At 36.9% G+C, this 21642-nt stretch overlaps 3 protein-coding genes across 5 annotated transcripts; all 3 read left to right on the top strand.

The window, feature by feature from the left end:
• Positions 1–1588: 1588 nt before the first annotated feature.
• Positions 1589–11892, top strand: LOC17894037 (sister chromatid cohesion protein PDS5 homolog A). Of its 2 annotated transcripts, none has more exons than XM_023787945.1 (31): positions 1589–1868; positions 2382–2606; positions 2719–2900; positions 3000–3186; positions 3268–3489; positions 3634–3859; positions 3953–4098; positions 4198–4355; positions 4439–4588; positions 4659–4707; positions 4803–4991; positions 5264–5443; positions 5683–5822; positions 6417–6543; positions 6846–6983; positions 7080–7148; positions 7534–7664; positions 7837–7954; positions 8374–8508; positions 8602–8795; positions 8872–9010; positions 9093–9230; positions 9310–9396; positions 9499–9828; positions 9906–9973; positions 10059–10110; positions 10545–10631; positions 10745–10788; positions 10955–11061; positions 11362–11435; positions 11599–11892. In XM_023787945.1, the coding sequence occupies exons 1-31, from the start codon at positions 1743–1745 to the stop codon at positions 11632–11634; spliced, it is 4254 nt and encodes a 1417-aa protein (XP_023643713.1). In that variant the 5' UTR covers positions 1589–1742; the 3' UTR covers positions 11635–11892. The 2 variants fall into 2 exon arrangements, with proteins under 2 accessions (XP_023643713.1, XP_023643712.1); XM_023787944.1 differs by having other exon boundaries at positions 11587–11892.
• Positions 11893–12288: 396 nt separating this feature from the next.
• LOC17894317 (long chain acyl-CoA synthetase 9, chloroplastic) lies at positions 12289–16293 on the top strand. Its single transcript, XM_023787946.1, has 12 exons — positions 12289–12398; positions 12740–13250; positions 13338–13418; positions 13645–13899; positions 14051–14182; positions 14267–14440; positions 14599–14828; positions 14944–15061; positions 15171–15302; positions 15396–15530; positions 15621–15827; positions 15909–16293. The coding sequence occupies exons 2-12, from the start codon at positions 12804–12806 to the stop codon at positions 16071–16073; spliced, it is 2076 nt and encodes a 691-aa protein (XP_023643714.1). The 5' UTR covers positions 12289–12398; positions 12740–12803; the 3' UTR covers positions 16074–16293.
• A 1206-nt stretch (positions 16294–17499) lies between these two features.
• LOC17894499 (filament-like plant protein 1) lies at positions 17500–20955 on the top strand. 2 transcript variants are annotated; one of them, XM_023787912.1, is made up of 5 exons: positions 17500–17656; positions 18233–18379; positions 18473–18668; positions 18752–20301; positions 20385–20505. In XM_023787912.1, exons 2-5 carry the CDS (start codon positions 18290–18292, stop codon positions 20409–20411), a joined length of 1863 nt encoding a protein of 620 aa, XP_023643680.1. In that variant the 5' UTR covers positions 17500–17656; positions 18233–18289; the 3' UTR covers positions 20412–20505. The 2 variants fall into 2 exon arrangements, with proteins under 2 accessions (XP_023643680.1, XP_023643679.1); XM_023787911.1 differs by having other exon boundaries at positions 17502–17656; positions 20381–20955.
• The last annotated feature ends 687 nt before the right edge of the window (positions 20956–21642 follow it).

Genomic DNA, 21642 nt, shown 5'->3' with positions numbered 1-21642 from the left:
ACCACGACAAAGTCAACCCATATCATGGTCACACTTTATGTGAACAATAAGATAGGTGAGAGTTATTTATCGAGTTAACAACTTTAACAAAAGACGAAAGATATTCAATAGTATTGAATGAATTAGGCAGCAAGTTTTGGTTCTCCTTTTGCGTAGTGTTAAGCAATTAATACATTTTTTTTTCTTACTTGCCAGTTGCTTGCACGCATGGGTAAAAATGTAAGGCAAGTATGAGTCTTCAGTGGTCACCTAAGCTAAACATTGTTTCCTATCATTTCTTTTATAGACGATTAGACAAGCATACTAGCCATTGACTCCAATGGATTTACTTAGATGATATATAACTTTATGTATCATATTGTAAAATTACTTAGATGAAAAAAAAAACAAAAAAAAAAACATGCTTTTCAAGATAATAATATAATTCTCATATGCTCATTGCGAACCAAATCTCAATACATGACATGAAATCTGTATCATACTTACGTACGTTAATCTACTTGAATCAATAACATATATAATGTTACCATATTGACTAACTATATTGGCAATTAATTAATTGGTTTATGTCATCTATATATTTCTCCCGTCTAACTTTAAATGAGGATCCTAACAGTTTAAGATGTTATCCATGAATGATATATGTAGATGAAGATATTGTTGAACAAGAAAAGCTGAGGATATTAAGTCGGTTGGTTATTATAAATACCATAATCAAAAGAAAAACATCAACCATTGAAATGTTTGTAAAATTTGTTTTCTGTAACTCTCTTCATAAAGAGCATGTCACTATCTCATATCATTCATTCATTGATTCATGAATCATGACACATAAACCAATCTACCACAATGAAGAAGGAAACAATCTTGAAAGTTAGGGGAAGAAACCTAAAAAAGTAAAAATAAAATAAAAACGCATCTAGTTAGAGAAACTCTTGTCGTATTAGCAATCACCATTATTGACATATCCTTATTTGGGTTTCAATTATTGAACATTGATTCATCAAGATATATTATCAATCCAGAAACGCAATGGAGACAGAAGAAAATTATCATAATGGTAACAGAGTCAAGTGGTGTTGCTACTTAAGTGTATATATCATCAGTGATATATATTCGTATTAAGCACATGGCTGTTGTTGTCGCTTTGCCTCTGACTACACCAGCTAATGATCGTACGTTACGTTGCATAATAAAATAAAACTATGAAATCAACTAATGACCAAATACAACATTACCTGGTAGTGTATTTATGTTCTCAAGCACTCGAGAGGATCAATACGTTCGGCTTAGGTAGAAAGAAAATGTTGGCTTTTACAATTGATAAACCCGTGCCGTCATTTTTTCCAGTTTTTTTGATAAACCGATGAAGCGACGACGTTTTCACGGCTGATTTGATTATCATATTTTATATGTATATGTGCAGCAGCTTCTGATTTAATTATATTTAGGCTTTTGGGTAACTTTAATTGGACCTTAAAGGCCCATATAGATGATAACGATACTTAATTTTTTTGTGTTGCCGTCATGTGTAGAGATAGTTAATAAAACTCTCCTGAGCGGTCTCCGATGAGCAAAAGGACAAAATTAAAAAAAAAAAAAGGAAAAAGAGGGTCAGTCAGTCAGTCCCGCCCAAAGCTTTCCCTCTCCGTTTTCACCGGCGACTCACCGTTGGGTTTCAGATTCGCTCTCTCTTCTTCACTCCACTGAGGCGTTTCTAGGGTTTTTTTTTTTTCGTTTCCATGTTGATTTCGAGCAGCGGTTCACCGGGGATGGAGAAAACTCCGACGCAGATAGTTTCCGAACTGGGTTCTCGTTTGCTTCAATTATCTCGTCCCAATAAGGATTCTCTGGTCAAGTTACTACGGGTATTCTTTTTTTTTTTGTTTTATTCCTTAAGCTGATTCTGGTGAAATGACTAGTTAAAAACTTGAAAATAAGTACTGGGTTTTGTGTTTAGTTTACCCGATTTAATCATCACTGTTTACAGCTTTTTGATCACTCCGAAAAAGCTTGATTCCTTGAATTTGAGTGGGTTTATGACTGGATGTGGTGCGAGAAAACCTAATTTGTGACGATTTCCTTTATCTCTCTCGTTCGGTTTGGCTTGTCACTCAAGGGTTTTGAGTTTACTGCATCTCTCCCTTTGCACGTTTCAAATCGATTTTGGTTCCTTTTTTTCTTTTCTTTTTTCTCTCTGGGTAAACTACGCATAACTGTAAGCTAATTGCTGATCTGACTCTGGCTTAAGCGTTTTTTTTTTTGTTTTCCTAATCAGATCGAATATAATGCGGGGACTATTATCGTTGATTGTTACTTTCGATCATGCTATTATCCTGACGCATACTTTTTTTTTGTTTTTTTTTTGGTGAATTTTGTAGGAAGTTGCTAATACTCTGTCACAAATCGACCAGCCTTTAGCCACAAACAAGGAACAAGGTCTGAAACTGCTAGAAGCTGAGTTAAGACCTTTGAAGAAATCCATTATAAAGCATGGCCTTCTTAAAAATCGTGATAATGACGTGAGTCTTTTGGTCACTGTTTGTGTCTCTGAGCTTTTCCGTATTTTAGCACCTCAGCTACCTTTTAAGGACGAGTATCTCAGGGTATAATAATTCTTTAACTCCTTTTCACTTATCATATTTATGTCATTTTTTCTTCTTTATGGTTCTTGTTCAAGTACACAACTCGCACTAACATGTCATATCTCAATTTCAGGATATTTTCAATCTCTTTCTTGCTGAGTTTTCTGAGCTATCTGATACTGTAAGCCCTTATTTCTCGAAGAGGGCAAAAATCTTGGAGACAGTCTCTCGATGTAAATGTTGTCTGCTTATGCTGCACGACGACTGCTTAGATTTAGCTCATGAGATGTTTAACTTGTTTTTCTCTCTTGTAAGGTAAGAGATGAAACAATTATTTCAACATTTCATGGCTACTCTGTCATGATTTCGTACTTGAACTGCATTAACAAGTTTTTTTTTCCCTTTTCTTTACAGAGAGCATCATCAACAGAGTTTAATCAACAAGAAAAATATTAAAACCCAGCAGCGAAAGGCTAACCCGCAGCAAACCCAACAAAGTTTATTTAACAACATTTTAGCTATAATGATTGATATGCTGGAGGAAGAGGCAGATTCGTCTTTTGTAGTTGCTATTCTGGAAAATCTTGTGAAGGAGGGAGAGGTATGGATGTACAACGATTAACTCTATTGATTATGGTTTTCAAAATGATTAGGTGATGTTTTCATTCTCGTGTGCTTACAGGATACAACTTCTGCTGCTGTTAAGCTTGCCAGTTCTCTCATTGAAAGTTGTACCGACAGGCTAGAGCCATTAATTTGCAGCTTTTTAACATCATGTTTTATGGACAAAGATTCCATCCAGATAAATCTCAAATATTCTTACCATGAAATTATATTTAAGATCTCCGTAACTGCTCCCCAGATGCTGCTAACAGTTATCCCAAAATTGACCCATGAACTACTGGTATTTACTACACACTTACATATTTATAAACATATGATCTAACTTGCATATTTAAGCAGGTATTGACTGTTTTGTTTTAAGTTAGCGTTTATATTTCTGTTCGTTTTTTGGCTACTCATCAGGGTCGTGTTTCTATGTCTGCAGACTGATCAGGTCGACGTGCGAATAAAAGCCCTTAACTTAACTGGAAGGATTTTTGCGCAGCCTAAGCAGTGTTTAAGTTCTTATGGAGGGACATATCAAGATCTGTATGTCGAGTTCCTGAGAAGATTCTCAGATAAAGTTCCAGATGTTAGAATGGCTGCACTGAGATGTGGCAAACAGTGTTACTTAGCGAGTCCGTCTGGAAATAAAGCATCTGGTGTTCTCAGTAATATTCCTGAAGCTGTTTTCTCTTTTTGCCTTGGCTGTTCATTTCTGCCTATCTTCTAATTGGTGTTATATTCATATTTTTATGTGCCAGCTGCCATCCAAGAACGACTATTAGATTTTGATGATAAGGTTCGAACACAGGCTCTGATTGTTGCTTGTGATATTATGAAGTTTAATATGAAGTATGTTCCTTTGAGTCTGATTTCTGAAGCCAGTGAGAGGCTTCGGGATAAGAAGGTACTCTATGTTGCAGTATATGAGGCGTGACTAAGGATCTATTTTTTTCCAGATCACTCACCACCTTATTTTATATTGTGTTTTTTTTTTTATATAAAGATATCTGTTAGGAAGAAGGCTCTGGAGAAGCTGACAGAAGTATATCGAGATTATTGTGACAAGTGTTCAGAAGGAGACATGAAAATAAATGATCATTTTGAGCAAATCCCATGCAGAATCTTACTACTTTGCTCTGATAAAAATTGTGAAGAATTTAGGTATCATAATTTACGAACTAACCTTGAATTGTTTTTCTATCTCTGAACATTTCGAAAAAACTAATATAGTTCTAATCATTTAGGTCCCAAAATTTGGAACTTGTGCTTTCCGATGATCTTTTTCCTCGCCTTCTTCCTGTTGAGGAGAGGATGCAGCACTGGGTCCAATGCTTTGCCATTATGAATCATATCCACTTGAAGTCACTCAATTCAATTTTATCTCAGAAAAGAAGGTAAGCATAATAATTCACCATCAAATGTAGGTTAAAAGTCTTTCTTGTTATTCACTCATTATGTTTCTAGGTTGCAAAATGAATTGCGGCATTGCCTAACCCTCTGGAGGAAAGCTAAGGTCTTGTATAGACTTTTCTCTTTATTTTTATGTTCCACAGATTCTGAGGGCATCGCCTTGGTCATTTTATTATTTTAATCTGATGCGTACTTTAGGATGACAATATAGAAGAAGCGCAAAGAAAGAAAAAAAGCTACTTCGTAAAGCTTTCAGCTTGCTTTCCAGATGCTTCCGAGGCAGAAGATTTCTTTCAAAAATTAGACCAAATGAGGGATGCATCAATTTTTGATGCCTTAACTCTACTGGTGGATGAACTGTCATCCACAAATGCTCAGATTATCAAAGTAAGTTCAAACTTTTCTGAGCATCAGAGAGATTATTTATTAGTGTGTAATTTTAAGTTCAATTTCTTCACATTCATAGTTTTTTTTTCTCTGAAATATCGACAAGATTATGTGTAATCTACTATTTTCTTTTCTTAACATATTCTGTGTTGCATTATTTTAGTAGTATAATCAATAGTCAGGAAATGCATTGGTAATCAGAATGAAGAAAATAAATAGTCGCTCTAGTGTGACTATTTTCTCATTGGTGTTCTTTATTTTTATTTTTGCAGGAGAAGTTTCTCAAGACGATTGGTCCCAAACATTCTCTTTCTCAGTTCCTGCGCATACTTTCTACAAAATGTTCTCCTAATATATTTAGCTCAGAGCATGTTCAGTGTCTTTTGAATCAGCTTTGTGGCAGCACCTCTGTTAACACACAATTGAAGGCTGCTTCCATCAGACTTCTTTTGGTACGGCAAGATGTCGCGAAAATGCTGGCATCCTCTGATTATTAACCTTTCATTTAAGTTATTTTAATTCCAATTGATATCTATCCTTCGTTCATTTTAGGTGTTCCATGTTTACCTTTTTGTTCTATAAAATTTGAACGTATTTTAGGTATATTAGCGTTCTTAAGTATGCATTAGTCTTTTTCTTACATCGTCTTTGAATATGCAAATGAGATGCTGTTACTGATTTCCTAAATTAGGTTATTCTCAACATGTTCCCTTCTTACCTGAGAGGTTCAGAAAAGCAGTTTCTGAACCTGCTAAAGGAGAATGATCCAGCTGCTGACGAGTTAACTGTAGCTTTATCAAAGGCAGCTCCTTATATTTCTGTCAACTTTGGGTAATTTCTTCTGCACTATTTGACTTACAATGGGTTTAAGTTAATTTGTTATTATTATGGGGCATTCTTATATTTTTCTTAGGTTAATTTGGTATGTTTTATAAACGTTTCATTTAGTTGGAGGACAAATATAAAATTTGTGTTGCTAAAGCAAAAGTCTTGCTAGAGAAATCAGTTAATGTGGCATTTTTATTACTTTCTTTCTTAACCAGAGACAAAGTAAGCGAAACAATTTGCAAAAACTAAATGATTTGAATGGATTTGAATTAATTAGTGCTTACCGTTCCATTTACCCTTGCACTGCAAATATGTTGTGCTCATATATAAACTTAATGTGCTGCTTGTTTGCTCTGTACTCTGATAGTGTACGCCTTCCATATTGAATAGGAGTTCTTTAATGCAAAAGCAATTACAGAAGTTTATTGTTGAGCACATACACTGAATGTTCTTGAACCAAATTAGATGCTTTAAGTTTGTTCTAGGTATGTTTTGTTCTTAAATATGGCTTATGTAATAGCATACCTAGACAACTAATATCCTTTTTATGTATTAATGCGAACTAGACATACTTTAGACATTGGTTTGCCTTTGCAGTGACTATTACCCTGTTCTGGAGAAGGTGTGTCTGGAGGGTACTCGTTCTCAGGCAAAATGTGCTGTTTCTGCCATCGGTTCATTGGCTGGATCATCTGACAAATCTGTCTTTTCCAAGTTATGCAAGGTTTTTTGTGCAACCTGAATTTTTGTTGATTTACTTTATTCCACGTTTACTTGTTCACATTTATGTGTATGTTATGTTACTAACTTGGGAAAATCCTTAGCGTATAACTTTATTGTGCTTTATGTTCCCGGGAACCTAACTCTTGGGGAGCATAGATTGAAGGGAGCATAGATTAATATATTAGACAGTCTGCTGTTTGCAGATATCTTTCTCAGCACTTCCTTTGTATAAGTGATGATTTTCCCTTTTTAGAGAAAATTTAGTGTTGCCAATTTGATTATTTTTGCCTTCCTTTTACTCAGATGCTCATGGATTCTTTGCTGAGTGGACGGAAAATTCCAACTACATTGCAGTCTTTGGCGTGTGTTGGACAATATTCTGTTTTGGCATATGACAATATATATGAAAATATAACCAGCTACATATACCAGACTTTTCAAGTAAGTGACAAGAGGTGCTATACTTCATTATGGAGAATTTAAGCTAATTCTCTGTTTTCTGTTCACTTTTCTAATTGTTGATGGTAATATTTATAGGCGGAACCATCTGACAATCAACTGCCTTGTGATCAGTCTTCTGGTTGTTGCAACTCTTGCAAGTTAAAGGTAAGTGCTGGAGAACGAGATACTTTTGCTTGCCGTTAATTAGTTCTGAAAATATTTACTCTTATCATTTAAACCCAAAGTAAAACAAGTGTGACCACTGGTAAATGCCGCTGCTCAACATTTGCCTGTTAGCTGTGTACTTTGGAGGAAGCTCAGCATTTCATGCTTTACTCCAATATTTTTAAGAATAATGTTGCCAGCCGCATATAGAATTAAGTGTGAATCACATTATGTGAGGACTGATGCTATTCCTATATTAGCTAAACAAGGATTTGAGTGTAAGCCTTAAGATTTTTAGATTTTAGCATTGGATAGGCGCAATGAACTTTTGAAATTCCGCTTACAAGAATAAGGTATATTCAGTATTGACTTTTGTCTTTGGCAGATATATGGGCTCAAAACACTTGTGAAAAGCTTCTTGCCTCGTCATGGTCAAGTCGTAAGGAAAATCGATGACTTGCTAAACATTTTAAAGAAAACATTAAGATCACAAGCACACGAAGGCATAAAATCATGGTATGTTCTTTTGGATAGCTATGCAAATCAATCATGTTGTAGAGGCTCTTAACACAAGGCCACAAGTTTTATGAGCTTTCACAATGCCATTATCACTTTCTCTTGGTACAGTCCTCATCCTTGTTGACTTCTCATATGATAGAAGGTGTTTATTTGCTCTTGAAATTTGTAGCGAGGACACGGGGGCTAATGTAAGAATGGCTGCTGCTAAAGCTGTTCTATTGCTTTCAAGGAAATGGGACCTTCATATTTCTCCCGAAATTTTCCGTCTTACCATTTTGATGGCAAAGGTAAAGTAACTTCCATCTTGCACAACAACCAAACAATTTTAAAAACATTCTTGAATATTATCCTAATAAATTCAAGGGGATAATTTCAAGTGTTTATATTCAAATTTGTCTTCGCTAAGTGATGGTAAGTCATGAGTCAATTGTTACAGTGGCTACATACCGCATCCTGCATTTTTGTCACTTATGAGAGTATCTATACTTGCAGTTGTTTATGGGAAGTATCCAAAAGTAGCTCTAAGTGTATAGGCTTGGGTGTTTGGTAATTTATTTCTGAAGAAAAGGTTTTTATAGTAGTGTAACCTTGTAAGGGCAGTTTAATTGTTTCTTTTGATTTCATGTACTGGATATTGTGCTTAGGAATTTGAATTTGCGTGGTTCATGATTGTCTTTTTTGACCGTTTTCCTTTTTCATCTGCCAGGATTCTAATGCCTTTATTACCAAGAATTTTCTCACCAAATTGCACAAGCTATTAACCGAACATATGATACCCAGTAGATATGCATGTGCGTTTTCGTTTTCTTTGTCTAGTCCATGCAGAGATCTGCAAAACGATGTAACTTTCTTATACTCCTCACTCTAAGAAGAAAATTTTCCGTTATTTTAACCTTTCTGGGTTCTCTGAGAAATTTCCTGTATTTTTGTTCAGTCATTTGGATACATCAGTGGATTCATCAACAATGCTACAAGACAATCTCGAGCATATCAGGATTTAGATCAAGGAGAATCACTCACTGATAGTCCAGCTTACATGATAGTGTTCCTAATTCATGTTCTTGCACATGACCCCGATTTCCCTTCAGAAGACTGCAGGGATGAGATTGTCTATGCTCGCTTTTGTGGGTAATTGCTATATTCTTAATATTGTTGGTGGTTTGTTTCATTATGAATTTTTGTTCTTACTTATTCTCTTTGGCAGCCCTCTGTTCTCGGTCTTACAGGTGTTACTTAGTATCAACAATAATGGCTTTATTATCAAGGACACCGTCCCTTTCTTGTTTTGTATCTTCCGTGCAATTAAAAGAGCTGAGGATGCTGTTGATTCTCATAAAACGCCTGTAAGTGTGGCGTGATAGCACTGAATAACACAGATGCTTCTTTCTCATTCATAGCTTAATATAATTATGCTTTGAACTGCAGAGGCTGCACATTCTAGCTGATATTGGTCACTCAGCTGTCAACATATTAAATAGTATTGTGATCACTTCTCCACAAGCTCCACGGTCAATTTTACTGCCATCATCGTTCTACAGCCTCACTAGCATAATGGATAACCAGGCAAGTCCTGCATTGTGTCAATACCGCTCTACTTGTGACATTAACAAACATTTTATGATTTTGTGAATGCACTCCACAGAAAAAGGCCAAGTCTCGTACCCAAAATGCTTTGGAACAAAGTTTCATTGAAAGAATAGTTCATACATTCCAATCACAGATCTCCCAGGTCTATCCACGCTGCTATATTTCTCTATTCTTCTAACATCTTGCCTGTTTAGCTTATGCTATGCTAGCTTTCTTCCTGATCCTGTTTCTGCCTACTTGAAAGTTTTCCAAGCATGATCGGAGGTGTCAAGAAGGTAGCCTAGCAGTTGGTTCGGAAGATAAAGTCCTACCTCCATTATTGGGCAATCAAATTGAAACCTCAATTACGGGTTCAACTGAAGCCAGCAAAAACAATATGAGATGTAGCAGCAGGAAACGAACTCATCTAGGAGAACATATTTCTTATAACTCCTTATCTTTGAGAACTGTTGAGTCTGAAATTCCTATAAAGAAGCTAGAAAGACACAGTACTTGTTCCAAGGAGAGTGTCGAAGCAAGTGAAAGCAATAAAATTACATCTTCCAAACACTCGGGGGTAGTCTCTGCTTTAAAGGTAAATACATTAATATATGCTAGATCTTTATATTACTATCCATATTTTCCTGTGATACCAGTTAATAATTGTCACAGGATATAAGCAACCACGGCGAAGCAATAATTGGGCAGCGGATTAAATTACTCTCTCCCACAGATGGATGGTAGACATTTCTTATACTCTACCAAATATATGCTAGAGCTTCTGTAATCGTTTTTTTTGTTTTTTTTTTATATCTTTTTTTCCAGTTTCTATCCGGGCACTGTTGAAAAGTTTAATTCTAAAAGCAACTCTCACAAGGTATGTATGTGACTTCGAAGTGCTCATTCTGTTTCTTTCTTTGATAAATTTTGATCCATTCGTCCCCATGAGTACCTTAATTCAGTAAGAAACTATTGATCAAATGCTACACTTATATTCAGTGCAGATCTATGGCAGATGATGAGATGATTGACAAGTCTTATCGCCTTGTCATTTTATTGTCCTTTGTGCTATTTCCGGATGACATTGCATTCATGTAGACTTTGAACTTGCTCTATTGAGTTCCTTTGGTTGAAACTCCATAGTATGAAGGCATCATTAGTATTTTTCTTTCAAATAACGATTTGGTTCTTTGTGCTGGTTATGTTCGAAGTTGGTCATATAGAACTCGAAAAGTGTACATTTTCCTTTGGCCCTTTCTCTGCCTTTTTCCTGCTGCACTCTATGTCATGGCTTCTTTTGCTTTGTTGCAGATTATTTTCGATAATGGGGATGTTGAATTGGTTTGCTTGGATAGCGAGAGCTGGGAGACCCTGAGCCATGAATCCTTGGGGCAACAGGTAAATGAAAAGTTTTATGTTTATTCCATGTATCAAGTGCTATACCATCTTGGAACCCATGAACGCGACACCAGTACAATAGGTAACATCTTTGTTTAAATTTTGTTATTCAGGAAATATTGGGAAAGGAGACGGAATCTTTTGGTTCTCGGAATTGGTAAGATCAACCAACTTTCTTTGAATGGCTGAATCTTTTATTGCATTAAGCAACTTATATGATTGAGGGTTCTTGTGTTCCTTTCTCCGGATATCATTGAATTTCTTGTTAACGCTAATTTCCGTGTCATCTTCAATGATCTTGCGAAAATACTTTGTTTCTGCAGCGTCCCTGAAATTACTCGTACACTAGCAAAGACTAATACCCAAAAGCAGAAAACAACATCAAAGCAGCAGAATAAAAAGTTGCCTACCAAATTGAATCCCGCAGCTGGTAATTTTTTTTCAAACTTGTCAATTATGCTTTGCCTTTTCTTAAGGCTACTTCAGTAGTCGACTTGAGATATTTGGCCAATTAGTGCCTGAGTCCATCTGGTCGAAGCATGCATAAACACATGAGTCGTCCTTTGATTACAGTTATCTTTTACAATGAACGAATCTCCATAGTATGGAGAACTTTCTCTCCTCACAAGTGAATAGAAATTTCAAATTTGTTCACATTTTTTTATATGCCAAAACATTTTATGATGGATTTGAAATCTAACCAAGATTCATCCTTGTTTCGTGATGTCAGCAAACTCAAAGAGAGGAAAATTGGTTTCTGGAGAAGGATCAGTTTCAGAAGTCACCTACACTAGTGACAATATTGTAAGCCTCCTCTCTCTTTTTTCAAAATTGGTTATAAGAGAAATCCTTGCTTCTCTCTTTTTAGTGATGCTGATAGGATTCGCAATGATCATAATTCTAAATCAGAAATCAGAATGCTGTTTGATTAGAAAAAAGCTCTGAATGTTATTAGCTCAATTTGCAGGGACTCAGAAGAAGTCGGAGACAGAGAACTTCTTAAGAATCATGACCCCCTCTAACAAACGGAGTTCCTTAATATGTTCGTAACCACCTGGTACAAAATAATTAACGAGTTCATTTTCTAGAGCTAAAAGTTATGATGACACACCCACAAAAAAAAAAGAGAGAAATAACACGTATTTTGTTCTTTTTCTTTTTCTCGACTTTAAATTAATCAACTGGCAGGTCAATGTAAGTTTCAAACTTATCAAAACGCAACCAACATCTTCCTAATTCCCCAAAAATTCAATTTCGTGTTTAATAGGAAGTTTTATTAAAACTGAGAGAGAAGAGAAGACCACGTAATTCGGTTTAAAATGCAGTTAGATTGGTTGTAAAATTAGGTAAGGAGATTGACCTAATTGAGCATTTTGTGCAATGAGATTTGGCGCACCAACTGGAAGAGGTTATTTGCATGGCCGTTGTCAGATTTGACCTTAACACATCCTACGGTCCAGATCATCTGATTATCCTGCCACGTGTGTGGATTTATTTTTATTTTCCTCCCTTAAATTATTTCAAAAACTATTTTGTTTTCTTCTATAATTCTTCGTTTCGTCTTTCCGCCTCCACAGTCCTCTCGACGTCTCCGCTAAAAGACCATTATACCCTTCACTATTCTCTGTCCTCCTCCTCCTCCTCCTCTAAATTGGAGCCTCGCTCTCGCTGCTCTTTTATTTATTACTATATATATTTTTATATAAATTAATTGTTGATTCTTCTCGACGACGACGTCTTCTCCGGTTTCGTTTTGCTTCGATCACGGTATATTCCATTTTCCCCTCCTCCTTCTGCTTCACATTCCCGATTACGTTCTTGCTTGTGTCATGGAAGTGTGTTGATCTCTCCTTTCAATGCTTGATTACTTTGTTCTATATTCGCTTTTTTCTCTCTCAGATCTTTTGAAAGTTTAACTCGATTTTGTCGCGGATCAAGCGAAATGTAATACACTTAGTTCTCGAGAGAGAGTTCTACTTAACGAATGTGATTTACTTGAGTCTATTTCGTGTAGCTCTTCTTCTGTAATAAAGCTATCGCGTGTATTCTATAGAGTTAATTTTTAGTGAAACTGATTATGTTAATAATGTTGTTCAATCGTGATGAAGTTTTGGTTGCAGGAGACGGTGTTCATTAGCCATATATTTCTTTGTTTGGTGGGATTAGTGGAAGATGATTCCTTATGCAGCTGGTGTTATTGTGCCTTTGGCTTTAACGCTTCTGGTTCAGAAATCTAAGAAAGAAAAGAAAAGAGGTGTTGTTGTTGATGTTGGTGGTGAACCAGGTTATTCCATTAGGAATCACAGGTTTACTGATCCTGTTAGTTCCCATTGGGAAGATATCTCCACGCTTCCCGAGCTCTTTGAGCTTTCCTGTAAAGCTCACAGCGATAGGTCTTTCCTTGGCACACGGAAGCTGATCTCTAAAGAGATTGAGACTAGCGAGGATGGAAAAACATTTGAGAAACTTCATTTGGGCGACTATGAGTGGCTCACTTTTGCCAAGACCCTCGAAGCAGTGTGTAATTTCGCCTCTGGGCTGGTTCAGATTGGACACAAGACGGAAGAACGTGTCGCCATTTTTGCTGATACTAGAGAAGAGTGGTTCATTTCCCTACAGGTGATTCCCATTTTATATAACCGCTGCCTTAAATTCGAATGCACTGTTAGTACAGTTGTGACATTTCTTTGTGATTCAATGTTTCAGGGTTGCTTCAGGCGCAATGTCACTGTGGTAACTATCTATTCATCTTTGGGAGAGGAAGCTCTTTGTCACTCGCTGAATGAGGTACCCCTCACTTCTCTTCTCTGCTTTCTCTCTAACTATGGTGTCTTATATGCATGTGTCTATGTTCTGTGGTTGTTTTATGTCCTAATTATTTCTGGTACGGTATGATTATGATATTTGCATAGGGTGGAGTGAGCGTTATGTTATCCTGTGGTTAATTATTTTTTCAAATTTCTGTAGGCTTTCCTTTTCTTATGTTCATGATCCCCTTTCTTTTACTTTCCAGACAGAGGTCACAACTGTAATATGTGGTAACAAAGAACTGAAAAAGCTCATGGACATAGGCCACCAGCTTGAAACTGTGAAACGTGTGATATGTATGGATGATGAGTTCCCATCTGATGTGAACAGTAATTGGATGGCGACTTCATTTGCTGATGTTCAGAAACTTGGGCGGGAAAACCCTGTGGACCCTAATTTTCCCCTCTCAGCAGATGTTGCTGTTATAATGTACACCAGTGGAAGCACTGGACTTCCCAAGGTTAGAAGGTTTTCGAACCAGTTTACTTCTACATCTGTTGTTTCAGAATATGATTTTTGTCTATGGGTCTGAAAATTGTCCTATCAGTTATTTGTAATTCGTTGTGCAAAAACTTACCCCATCTGATTTTCTCTCTTCCCAAATTGTGTAGGGTGTTATGATGACCCATGGTAATGTCCTAGCTACAGTTTCAGCAGTGATGACAATTGTTCCAGACCTTGGAAAGAGGGATACGTACATGGCATATTTACCTTTGGCTCACATCCTTGAGTTAGCAGCTGAGGTATCTCCGAACTTTATTGTCCAATGATTTATTCAGCAGTTCCACTTTCAGAGAATCTCAATACGCCTGATACTATTGTTGTAGAGCGTAATGGCTACTATTGGGAGTGCTATTGGATATGGGTCTCCCTTGACGCTTACGGATACTTCAAACAAGATAAAAAAAGGTACCAAAGGAGATGTCACCGCACTAAAGCCCACTATAATGACAGCTGTTCCAGCCATTCTTGATCGTGTTCGGGATGGTGTCCGCAAAAAGGTTCGTGCTTGTTAAAAACACATCAAAATTCTTTTGCTCTCCTAGTTGTTTAGATAATACCAACCATCTCCCAGCAACCAAGATGCGCTAAATTGTCTCCATCCTCTTGTGAGTATAACCTTATAATTAAATAACCACTGACTATTTATGATCATCAGGTTGACGCGAAGGGGGGATTTTCAAAAAAATTGTTTGACTTTGCATATGCTCGGCGATTATCTGCAATCAATGGAAGTTGGTTTGGAGCCTGGGGATTGGAAAAGCTTTTATGGGATCTGCTTGTTTTCAGTAAAATCCGTGCAGTCTTGGGAGGTCAAATCCGCTATTTGCTCTCTGGTGGTGCCCCTCTTTCGGGTGACACTCAGAGATTCATTAACATATGCGTTGGGTAAAAGCATCCTTGAATATCTCTTTGAGGCACCCTGATCTTCAATTTAGGGTGGCCATGTTTATATTTCTGTTTCTTTGCCGTTTATATGATCTAACACTCTGATATTCCTCAGGGCTCCAATCGGTCAGGGATATGGGCTCACAGAGACTTGTGCTGGTGGAACCTTCTCTGAGTTCGATGACACATCCGTTGGCCGTGTGGGTGCTCCACTTCCTTGCTCCTTTGTAAAGGTAACCTCTTTACCTGATATGTCCACTCTTAATGCTTTGTTAGCTTTTAATCCTTTATCAATTTGTATGTCGTATTCTCTTAGGATCATATGCTTTAATCTTGTTTCAGCTAGTAGACTGGCCGGAAGGCGGGTATCTAACCAATGACAAGCCGATGCCCCGTGGTGAAATCGTAATTGGTGGCTCAAATATCACGCTTGGGTATTTCAAAAATGAGGATAAAACTGAAGAAGTGTACAAGGTGGGCAAGTCAACATTATTGGTTTTGGCAATGTTAGAGAATAGGTTGGTTTGGCTTTTCTTCTAACTGTTTTATACACTTGAATGTTTAAAGGTTGATGAAAAGGGGATGAGGTGGTTCTATACAGGAGACATAGGGCGATTTCACCCTGATGGCTGCCTTGAGATAATAGACCGAAAAAAGGATATTGTTAAACTTCAGCATGGAGAATATGTCTCCTTAGGCAAAGTATAGTCTTCTCAAAACCAACAGTTGTCTTTTACTTCTTCTTTCACTCAATTCTCCAGATAAGCTTATTAACAGACTTTGTTTCTGCAGGTGGAAGCTGCTCTCAGTATAAGCCCCTATGTTGAAAACATAATGGTTCATGCTGATTCATTCTACAGTTACTGTGTGGCCCTTGTGGTCGCATCCCAACATACGCTTGAAGGTTGGGCTTCAAAGCAAGGAATAGACTTCGCCAACTTTGAAGAACTGTGCACGAAAGAACAAGCCGTGAAAGAAGTGTATGCGTCTCTTGTGAAGGTATGTTCATTGCTACGTGTTCACCCAAGCGATTTTGAGCCCCCAGAAAGTTCCTTATAATATAAATATATGTGTTTGCAGTCGGCTAAACAATCGAGATTGGAGAAGTTTGAGATACCAGCAAAGATCAAACTGTTGGCATCTCCATGGACGCCAGAGTCAGGCTTAGTGACAGCAGCACTAAAGCTTAAAAGAGATGTAATTAGGAGGGAATTCTCTGAAGATCTCACCAAGTTATATGCCTAAACTTTTATCCTCTCTCTACTTTGTTTGTGTTTTTTTTTCTTTGGTGCCCAACGCATTCGAAAGACACAACAGAGGAACAACAAAACTTAGTTCCAAGAGTATCTCCTTTCTCTTAGATGTCTGTGTGTCTTATTGCGTCTCAACAACAATATTTTAGGCTTTGGGACTAAAGTCTATATACAACTGAATGGGCCTCTCTATCAAACCAGATTATAATTAATCTGTCATTAAACCAATACTTATACACGGATACATTCATACACCGTATTATTTTAGGTTTAAGTTTTTTTGGGACTCGAGATAAAACGACAAGAAGAAAGAGACTATTAATTGAAATTTGAAGTGAAAAGAAAGTAATCGTACCCAACAACAAACAATTAAGAAATGATAAATTGAAGAGTGGAGTTAAATAAATGATTCGAGATTACAATTAGTGTATAAAAAATTTACTTAAAAAAAAAAGTGTAAAAAAAGAAACGTAGGAAGCCGAAGGGATTCAAAGGAAAGGAGAGTGAGTGAGAGGAGCAATCTGAACCGTCGGATAAATTGTGTATCTCAGTGTCAGTGAGAGAGAAAGAGAGAAGAGAACTCAATGACCAGCGTCAGCGAGACGCGTGAGAGACAGAGTCCCATTAATATTATTCTAATAAGAAAAAATATTTTTCCGTTTACTACAAAACATCCTTAAATTCAAAAGCTGCTTTTTCTAAATTCGTTAATTAATTTCCCTAAATTATTGTCAATAATGTGTATTCACGGGCGGGAATTATTGTAGCAACTATAGCAAGTTTTGTTAGGTTTTTATTGATGTCGTCAACACTCAACACAACAATTCTACTTACGTTTTACTATTTCTTTACATTTTTATTATTCATACTATGCATTACAAAATAATTTGAATTCCTATATATGAAAGAAAGAAAAAAAAGCTGAAAAGTTTTTAGACCACCTCCAAAGGGAGGTTCAAGGTGAGTCTCTAAACTATAATTTCATTAAAATTAAATCAAAATTCATTAATTTTTTAGAAAACGCTCCTTAACTAACAGACTTAAGTAATGGGTGCTAAACATACGTGGTATGAAATTATTGGCTTTTGCAAAAAAAAACTTTTTTCCTCTCTCTTTCTCTCTCCTCTCTCGGCACTCTCTCTTTCTATGTTTCTTTTCTTTCTTTATTTTTTTTTCTTTTATTTGATTACAATTTATTAATAAAATATTTTTATGCACTTTTTATACAGGTTCAGGGTTGGAGATGCCCTTAGATTTTAATGTTTGAGTTCACAACTCCACATACAGAGGATCACATGGCTCTCTCTCTCTCTCTATTTTTTGAATTAAAGAAGAAAAATGGTTTTCAAATGTTAGAAAATTAAATATAGCAAAAAAACAAGATAAAGAGAATTTTATATATCTCTCTCTCTCTCTCTCTCTCCCTTGTCGCTGTTAATAATCGTAATAGTGTTTCCAGACAGTAGAAGAAGAAGAAGAAGAGAAAAGCTTTCTTCTTTGTTTGTTTTAATCACTGATTTTTGTTTCCATTGGGGCATTTTCGGATCTCAAAGTTCTTCAGACATCAGACAAAAGGTATTAAATTCATTTGCTCTGTCTCTCTCTCTTCAATATTCTCTACCTCTGTTTCGTATTTCAGCTCTCCTCAAACCACCTTTGTGTTTTCTCAGATGGACCAAAGTTTGGATTTTTATCTAACCTCAACCTGTTTGTATTTTTTTGTTTCTGGAGTTTTGTTTCAAGACTTACTTAAGCACTGTTGTATTACCTTTCTTAGCTATTTGACTCTCTTTGATTTGATAGATTTCAAACTCATTGTTCCATCTTGAAAATGAATGAAGCATTTGAGTTTAAAGTTTTAAGCTTTCTACTTTGTCTTGTAGCTTTCTTAAACGTCTGTTTTTTTTTTTTTGGATTGTGGAAACGGACATTTGGAACCAACAAATGCACATTTGTTACGATAAAGACAAAATCATTTTTGTAATAGTTTGTGTGTTTAATGATTGGGTTATTCAAGATTTTTCTCTTATCTTGCATGTTTGGTGATTGGTCTGAGTTTTCTTCATCTTTAAGTTTGTTCTTCTTTGACAATGTTTATGGAACTTTCTGTATTTTAAAGAATCCAATGTCTGTGCTCTCTCTCTTTTTCAGATCCTGAGACTAGTATTATGTGCTGATTCAATACTGTTGTGATCTTGGGAACCAGACATGGAGAAACGGGAGAAAGAATCATCTGAGAGAAGCTTTAGTGAATCAGAGTCAGTGTCTTCATTATCAGAGAAAGATTCTGAGATTCAGGTACGATAAGCATAGAACTTGGTTTTTTCGTTTGGATGTTATGTTCTCTTGTATCTAAAAGATTATTATGATGACTGTTTTTTTTTAATAAAGCCTGAGAGCACAATGGAGTCTAATGATAATGAGATACAATCATCAACGGTTTCTTTGGAAGTAGAAACTGGAAATGGAGATTTGAAAGATAGCATAAGGACTTTATCGGAGAAACTTTCAGCGGCTCTTGCTAATGTGAGTGCTAAAGATGATCTGGTGAAGCAGCATGTCAAAGTCGCCGAAGAAGCTGTTGCTGGTATAAATCTTTTTTTATTTTCTCCTGCATTTTGATTATGAATCTGTGAGTAGTTTATATAGTGAAAATATGCTATTGTGAAGGGTGGGAGAAAGCGGAGAATGAAGTGGTTGAGTTGAAGGAGAAGCTTGAGGCTGCTGATGATAAGAACAGAGTGTTGGAAGATAGAGTAAGCCATCTTGATGGAGCTTTAAAGGAGTGTGTTAGACAGTTAAGGCAAGCAAGAGATGAACAAGAGCACATAATTCAGGACGCTGTAATCGAGCGAACCCAGGAGTTGCAGTCGTCTAAAACCAGCCTTCAGAACCAGATTCTTGAAGCTGCAACCAAGTCTGAGGAGCTTAGCCAAATGGCCGAATCTGTTGCCAAAGAAAACGTTGTGCTGAGACACGAGCTTCTTGCGCGATGCGAAGAGCTAGAGATCAGAACCATTGAGAGGGATTTGAGCACCCAGGCAGCTGAAACCGCCAGCAAGCAGCAGTTAGATAGCATAAAGAAAGTGGCGAAACTCGAGGCTGAGTGCAGGAAGCTTAGGATGTTGGCTAAATCATCAGCTTCGTTTAACGATCTTCGGTCTACAGATAGTCATTCAGATGGAGGGGAAAAAATGGATGTAAGTTGCTCTGACTCATGGGCTTCATCCACATTGATTGAAAAGAGAAGCCTGCAAGGAACTACCTCTTCCATTGAACTTGATCTCATGGGTGATTTTCTTGAGATGGAACGTCTTGTAGCATTGCCCGAGACACCAGATGGGAGCGGTAAGAGTGGACCTGAATCTGTAACAGAAGAGGTTGTTGTTCAATCAGAGAATCCATTGGCTGCTGAGATAGAAGTATTGACTTCTCGAAATAAGGAACTTGAAGAGAAAGTGAAGAAGTTAGAAGCAGAGAAAAGTGAGCTCGAAAGTGAAATTAGATGTAACAGAGAAGAGGCTGTTGCTCACGTAGAGAATATGTTGGCTGGTGAAGTACAAGTATTGACTTCTCGAACTAAGGAACTTGAAGAGAAATTGGAGAAGATAGAAGCAGAGAAAAACGAGCTCGAAACTGAAATGAAAAATAACAGAGAAGAGGCTGTTGCTCACTTAGAGAACTCGTTGGCCGCTGAAATAGAAGTATTGAGTAGCCGAATTAAGCAACTTGAAGAGAAGTTAGAGAAGTTGGAAGCAGAGAAAGATGAGCTCAAAAGTGAAATTAAATGTAACAAAGAAGTGGAGGCTAAATTGAGAATTGAGCTCGAAGCTATTGCTTGTGATAAAATGGAGCTGGATGATAAGTTGGAGAAGATGGAGGTTGAAAAAGCTGAGCTGCAAATATCTTTTGATATCATCAAAGATAAATATAAAGAATCTCAAGTTTGTCTGCAAGAAATTGAGACGAAGCTGGAGGAGATACAAACGGAGATGAAACTGGTTAACGAGCTAAAAGCAGAAGTTGAATCTCAAATCATCGCCATGGAATCAGAGGTAAATACTAAAAGCGCGAAGATCGAATCATTGGAAGAAGACATGAGAAAAGAGAGGTTTGCTTCTGATGAGCTTAGGAGAAAATGTGAGGTTCTGGAAGAAGAGGTCTCTCTTTATCAAGAGAACGCCATCAAGAGTGAAAATTTAGAACCCAAGATCAAACAGGTCTGTCTCTAAACTTTAGCTCTGTATCCCATCACTATCCTTTTTTCCCCCACTAAAACTTGATTATATTATATTGTAGGAAGACATTGAAACAGCTGCAGGGAAACTAGCGAATTGTCAGAAAACAATAGCTTCATTAGGGAAACAACTGCAATCTCTTGCAACACTTGAAGATTTCTTAACTGATACACCGAGTATTCCAATGGCTGCAAATGGTGTATGCAGCAGCAGCAACTCAGATGGTTGGAAGGTTAACAAGAACGACACTTTCATGATGAGTAATTATCCCGAGTCCATCACACCTACCAAAGAAACATCAACTTTCTCTTCTTCCCCAGCTGCTGTTGTTTCAGTGCCAGTGTCATCAAACCGAGGGAGTTCTGAGAAGAATCGAAATGGATTTGCAACGGTATTTACAAGAAGTAAAGATGGGATACATCTAGCGATCTAGCATAACTTTGGCAGTAGGCAGAGAGACTATCTCTTAGGTTTTAACAGCACTTGGTTCCTCTTTCCAGATTTTGAATTCTTGGCAGTTTAAAAGATCATCTCTCTAGTGCATGCAGGGGATGTTCCATAAACAATGTTTCTAAAGATTTCAAATTTCTTTAGTGTTGGTTCTAGTAAGTTTCTATGTGATGTTGTTATGAATCATGACTATGTAAGGCTATAAAGAAGAGAAGTAGGATCAAAGACCAGGCATAAAGAGATAAATCTTGGTAAGGTATTCGACTTGAATCCCCTAGGACATAAAATGGCAATAGATCAAACATGAAACAAAGACGTTTAATCAATACAAAAAATAAATTGTTTCTGAAAACTCCCAAATATTCTTGACTGGTACAACAAAAAGTTGTGATTGTTATGATCAAATTTGCAAGTGTTTCAAAAGACCCTCTACTTGCACTCGATCTCTCCTGGCTTTGGCTTTAGCTTTCTTTGCATTACGTTTAGCCGTCAAAACTTGGGCCATCATCATCCTCAAAAGCTCCGGTCGATCTCTGACGAAATATTCATGTTGAAACTGCAATTTTCCAGGCCCTTTAACTCTGTTAAAGCCATGAGAAGAAAGCCTGGAGTAAAACTTTGAGAAGTTAATGCCAAATTCTAAAGATGTAGGCAGAATCTTTCTGCAAAACTCTCCCACGTTCCAGATAATGAAACCGTTGTTGCTTCCGCTCCACGAGACGATTGAATCCAGTGAAGGATCATCAACGATCTGATACACCCTGGTGTAGAACGAAGGCAATCCCCTTTGAAAATTGTGAACCATTCTTCAAGTTACAAATTGATTGAGATGGTTTCCCAGATTCAACAAGATAGAGGCAGCACTATTTATAT

This window comes from Capsella rubella, unplaced genomic scaffold, assembly GCF_000375325.1.
Source record: "Capsella rubella cultivar Monte Gargano unplaced genomic scaffold, Caprub1_0 scaffold_2, whole genome shotgun sequence".
Classification (NCBI taxonomy): domain Eukaryota; kingdom Viridiplantae; phylum Streptophyta; class Magnoliopsida; order Brassicales; family Brassicaceae; genus Capsella; species Capsella rubella.
This window is presented reverse-complemented; position numbering and strand designations above follow the sequence as displayed.

Bases quoted from the DNA above. Each gene is read 5' to 3' on its own strand.
- LOC17894317 (XM_023787946.1), top strand. From the start codon at position 12,804: ATGATTCCTTATGCAGCTGGTGTTATTGTGCCTTTGGCTTTAACGCTT. The intron at 13,251-13,337 runs GTGATTCCCATT...TCAATGTTTCAG, and splicing joins AGTGGTTCATTTCCCTACAG to GGTTGCTTCAGGCGCAATGT. The intron at 14,183-14,266 runs GTATCTCCGAAC...CTATTGTTGTAG, and splicing joins TCCTTGAGTTAGCAGCTGAG to AGCGTAATGGCTACTATTGG.
- LOC17894037 (XM_023787944.1), top strand. From the start codon at position 1,743: ATGTTGATTTCGAGCAGCGGTTCACCGGGGATGGAGAAAACTCCGACG. The intron at 6,984-7,079 runs GTAAGTGACAAG...TAATATTTATAG, and splicing joins ACATATACCAGACTTTTCAA to GCGGAACCATCTGACAATCA. The intron at 9,397-9,498 runs GTCTATCCACGC...CCTACTTGAAAG, and splicing joins TCCAATCACAGATCTCCCAG to TTTTCCAAGCATGATCGGAG.
- LOC17894499 (XM_023787911.1), top strand. From the start codon at position 18,290: ATGGAGAAACGGGAGAAAGAATCATCTGAGAGAAGCTTTAGTGAATCA. The intron at 18,669-18,751 runs GTATAAATCTTT...GCTATTGTGAAG, and splicing joins CGCCGAAGAAGCTGTTGCTG to GGTGGGAGAAAGCGGAGAAT. The intron at 20,302-20,380 runs GTCTGTCTCTAA...ATTATATTGTAG, and splicing joins TAGAACCCAAGATCAAACAG to GAAGACATTGAAACAGCTGC.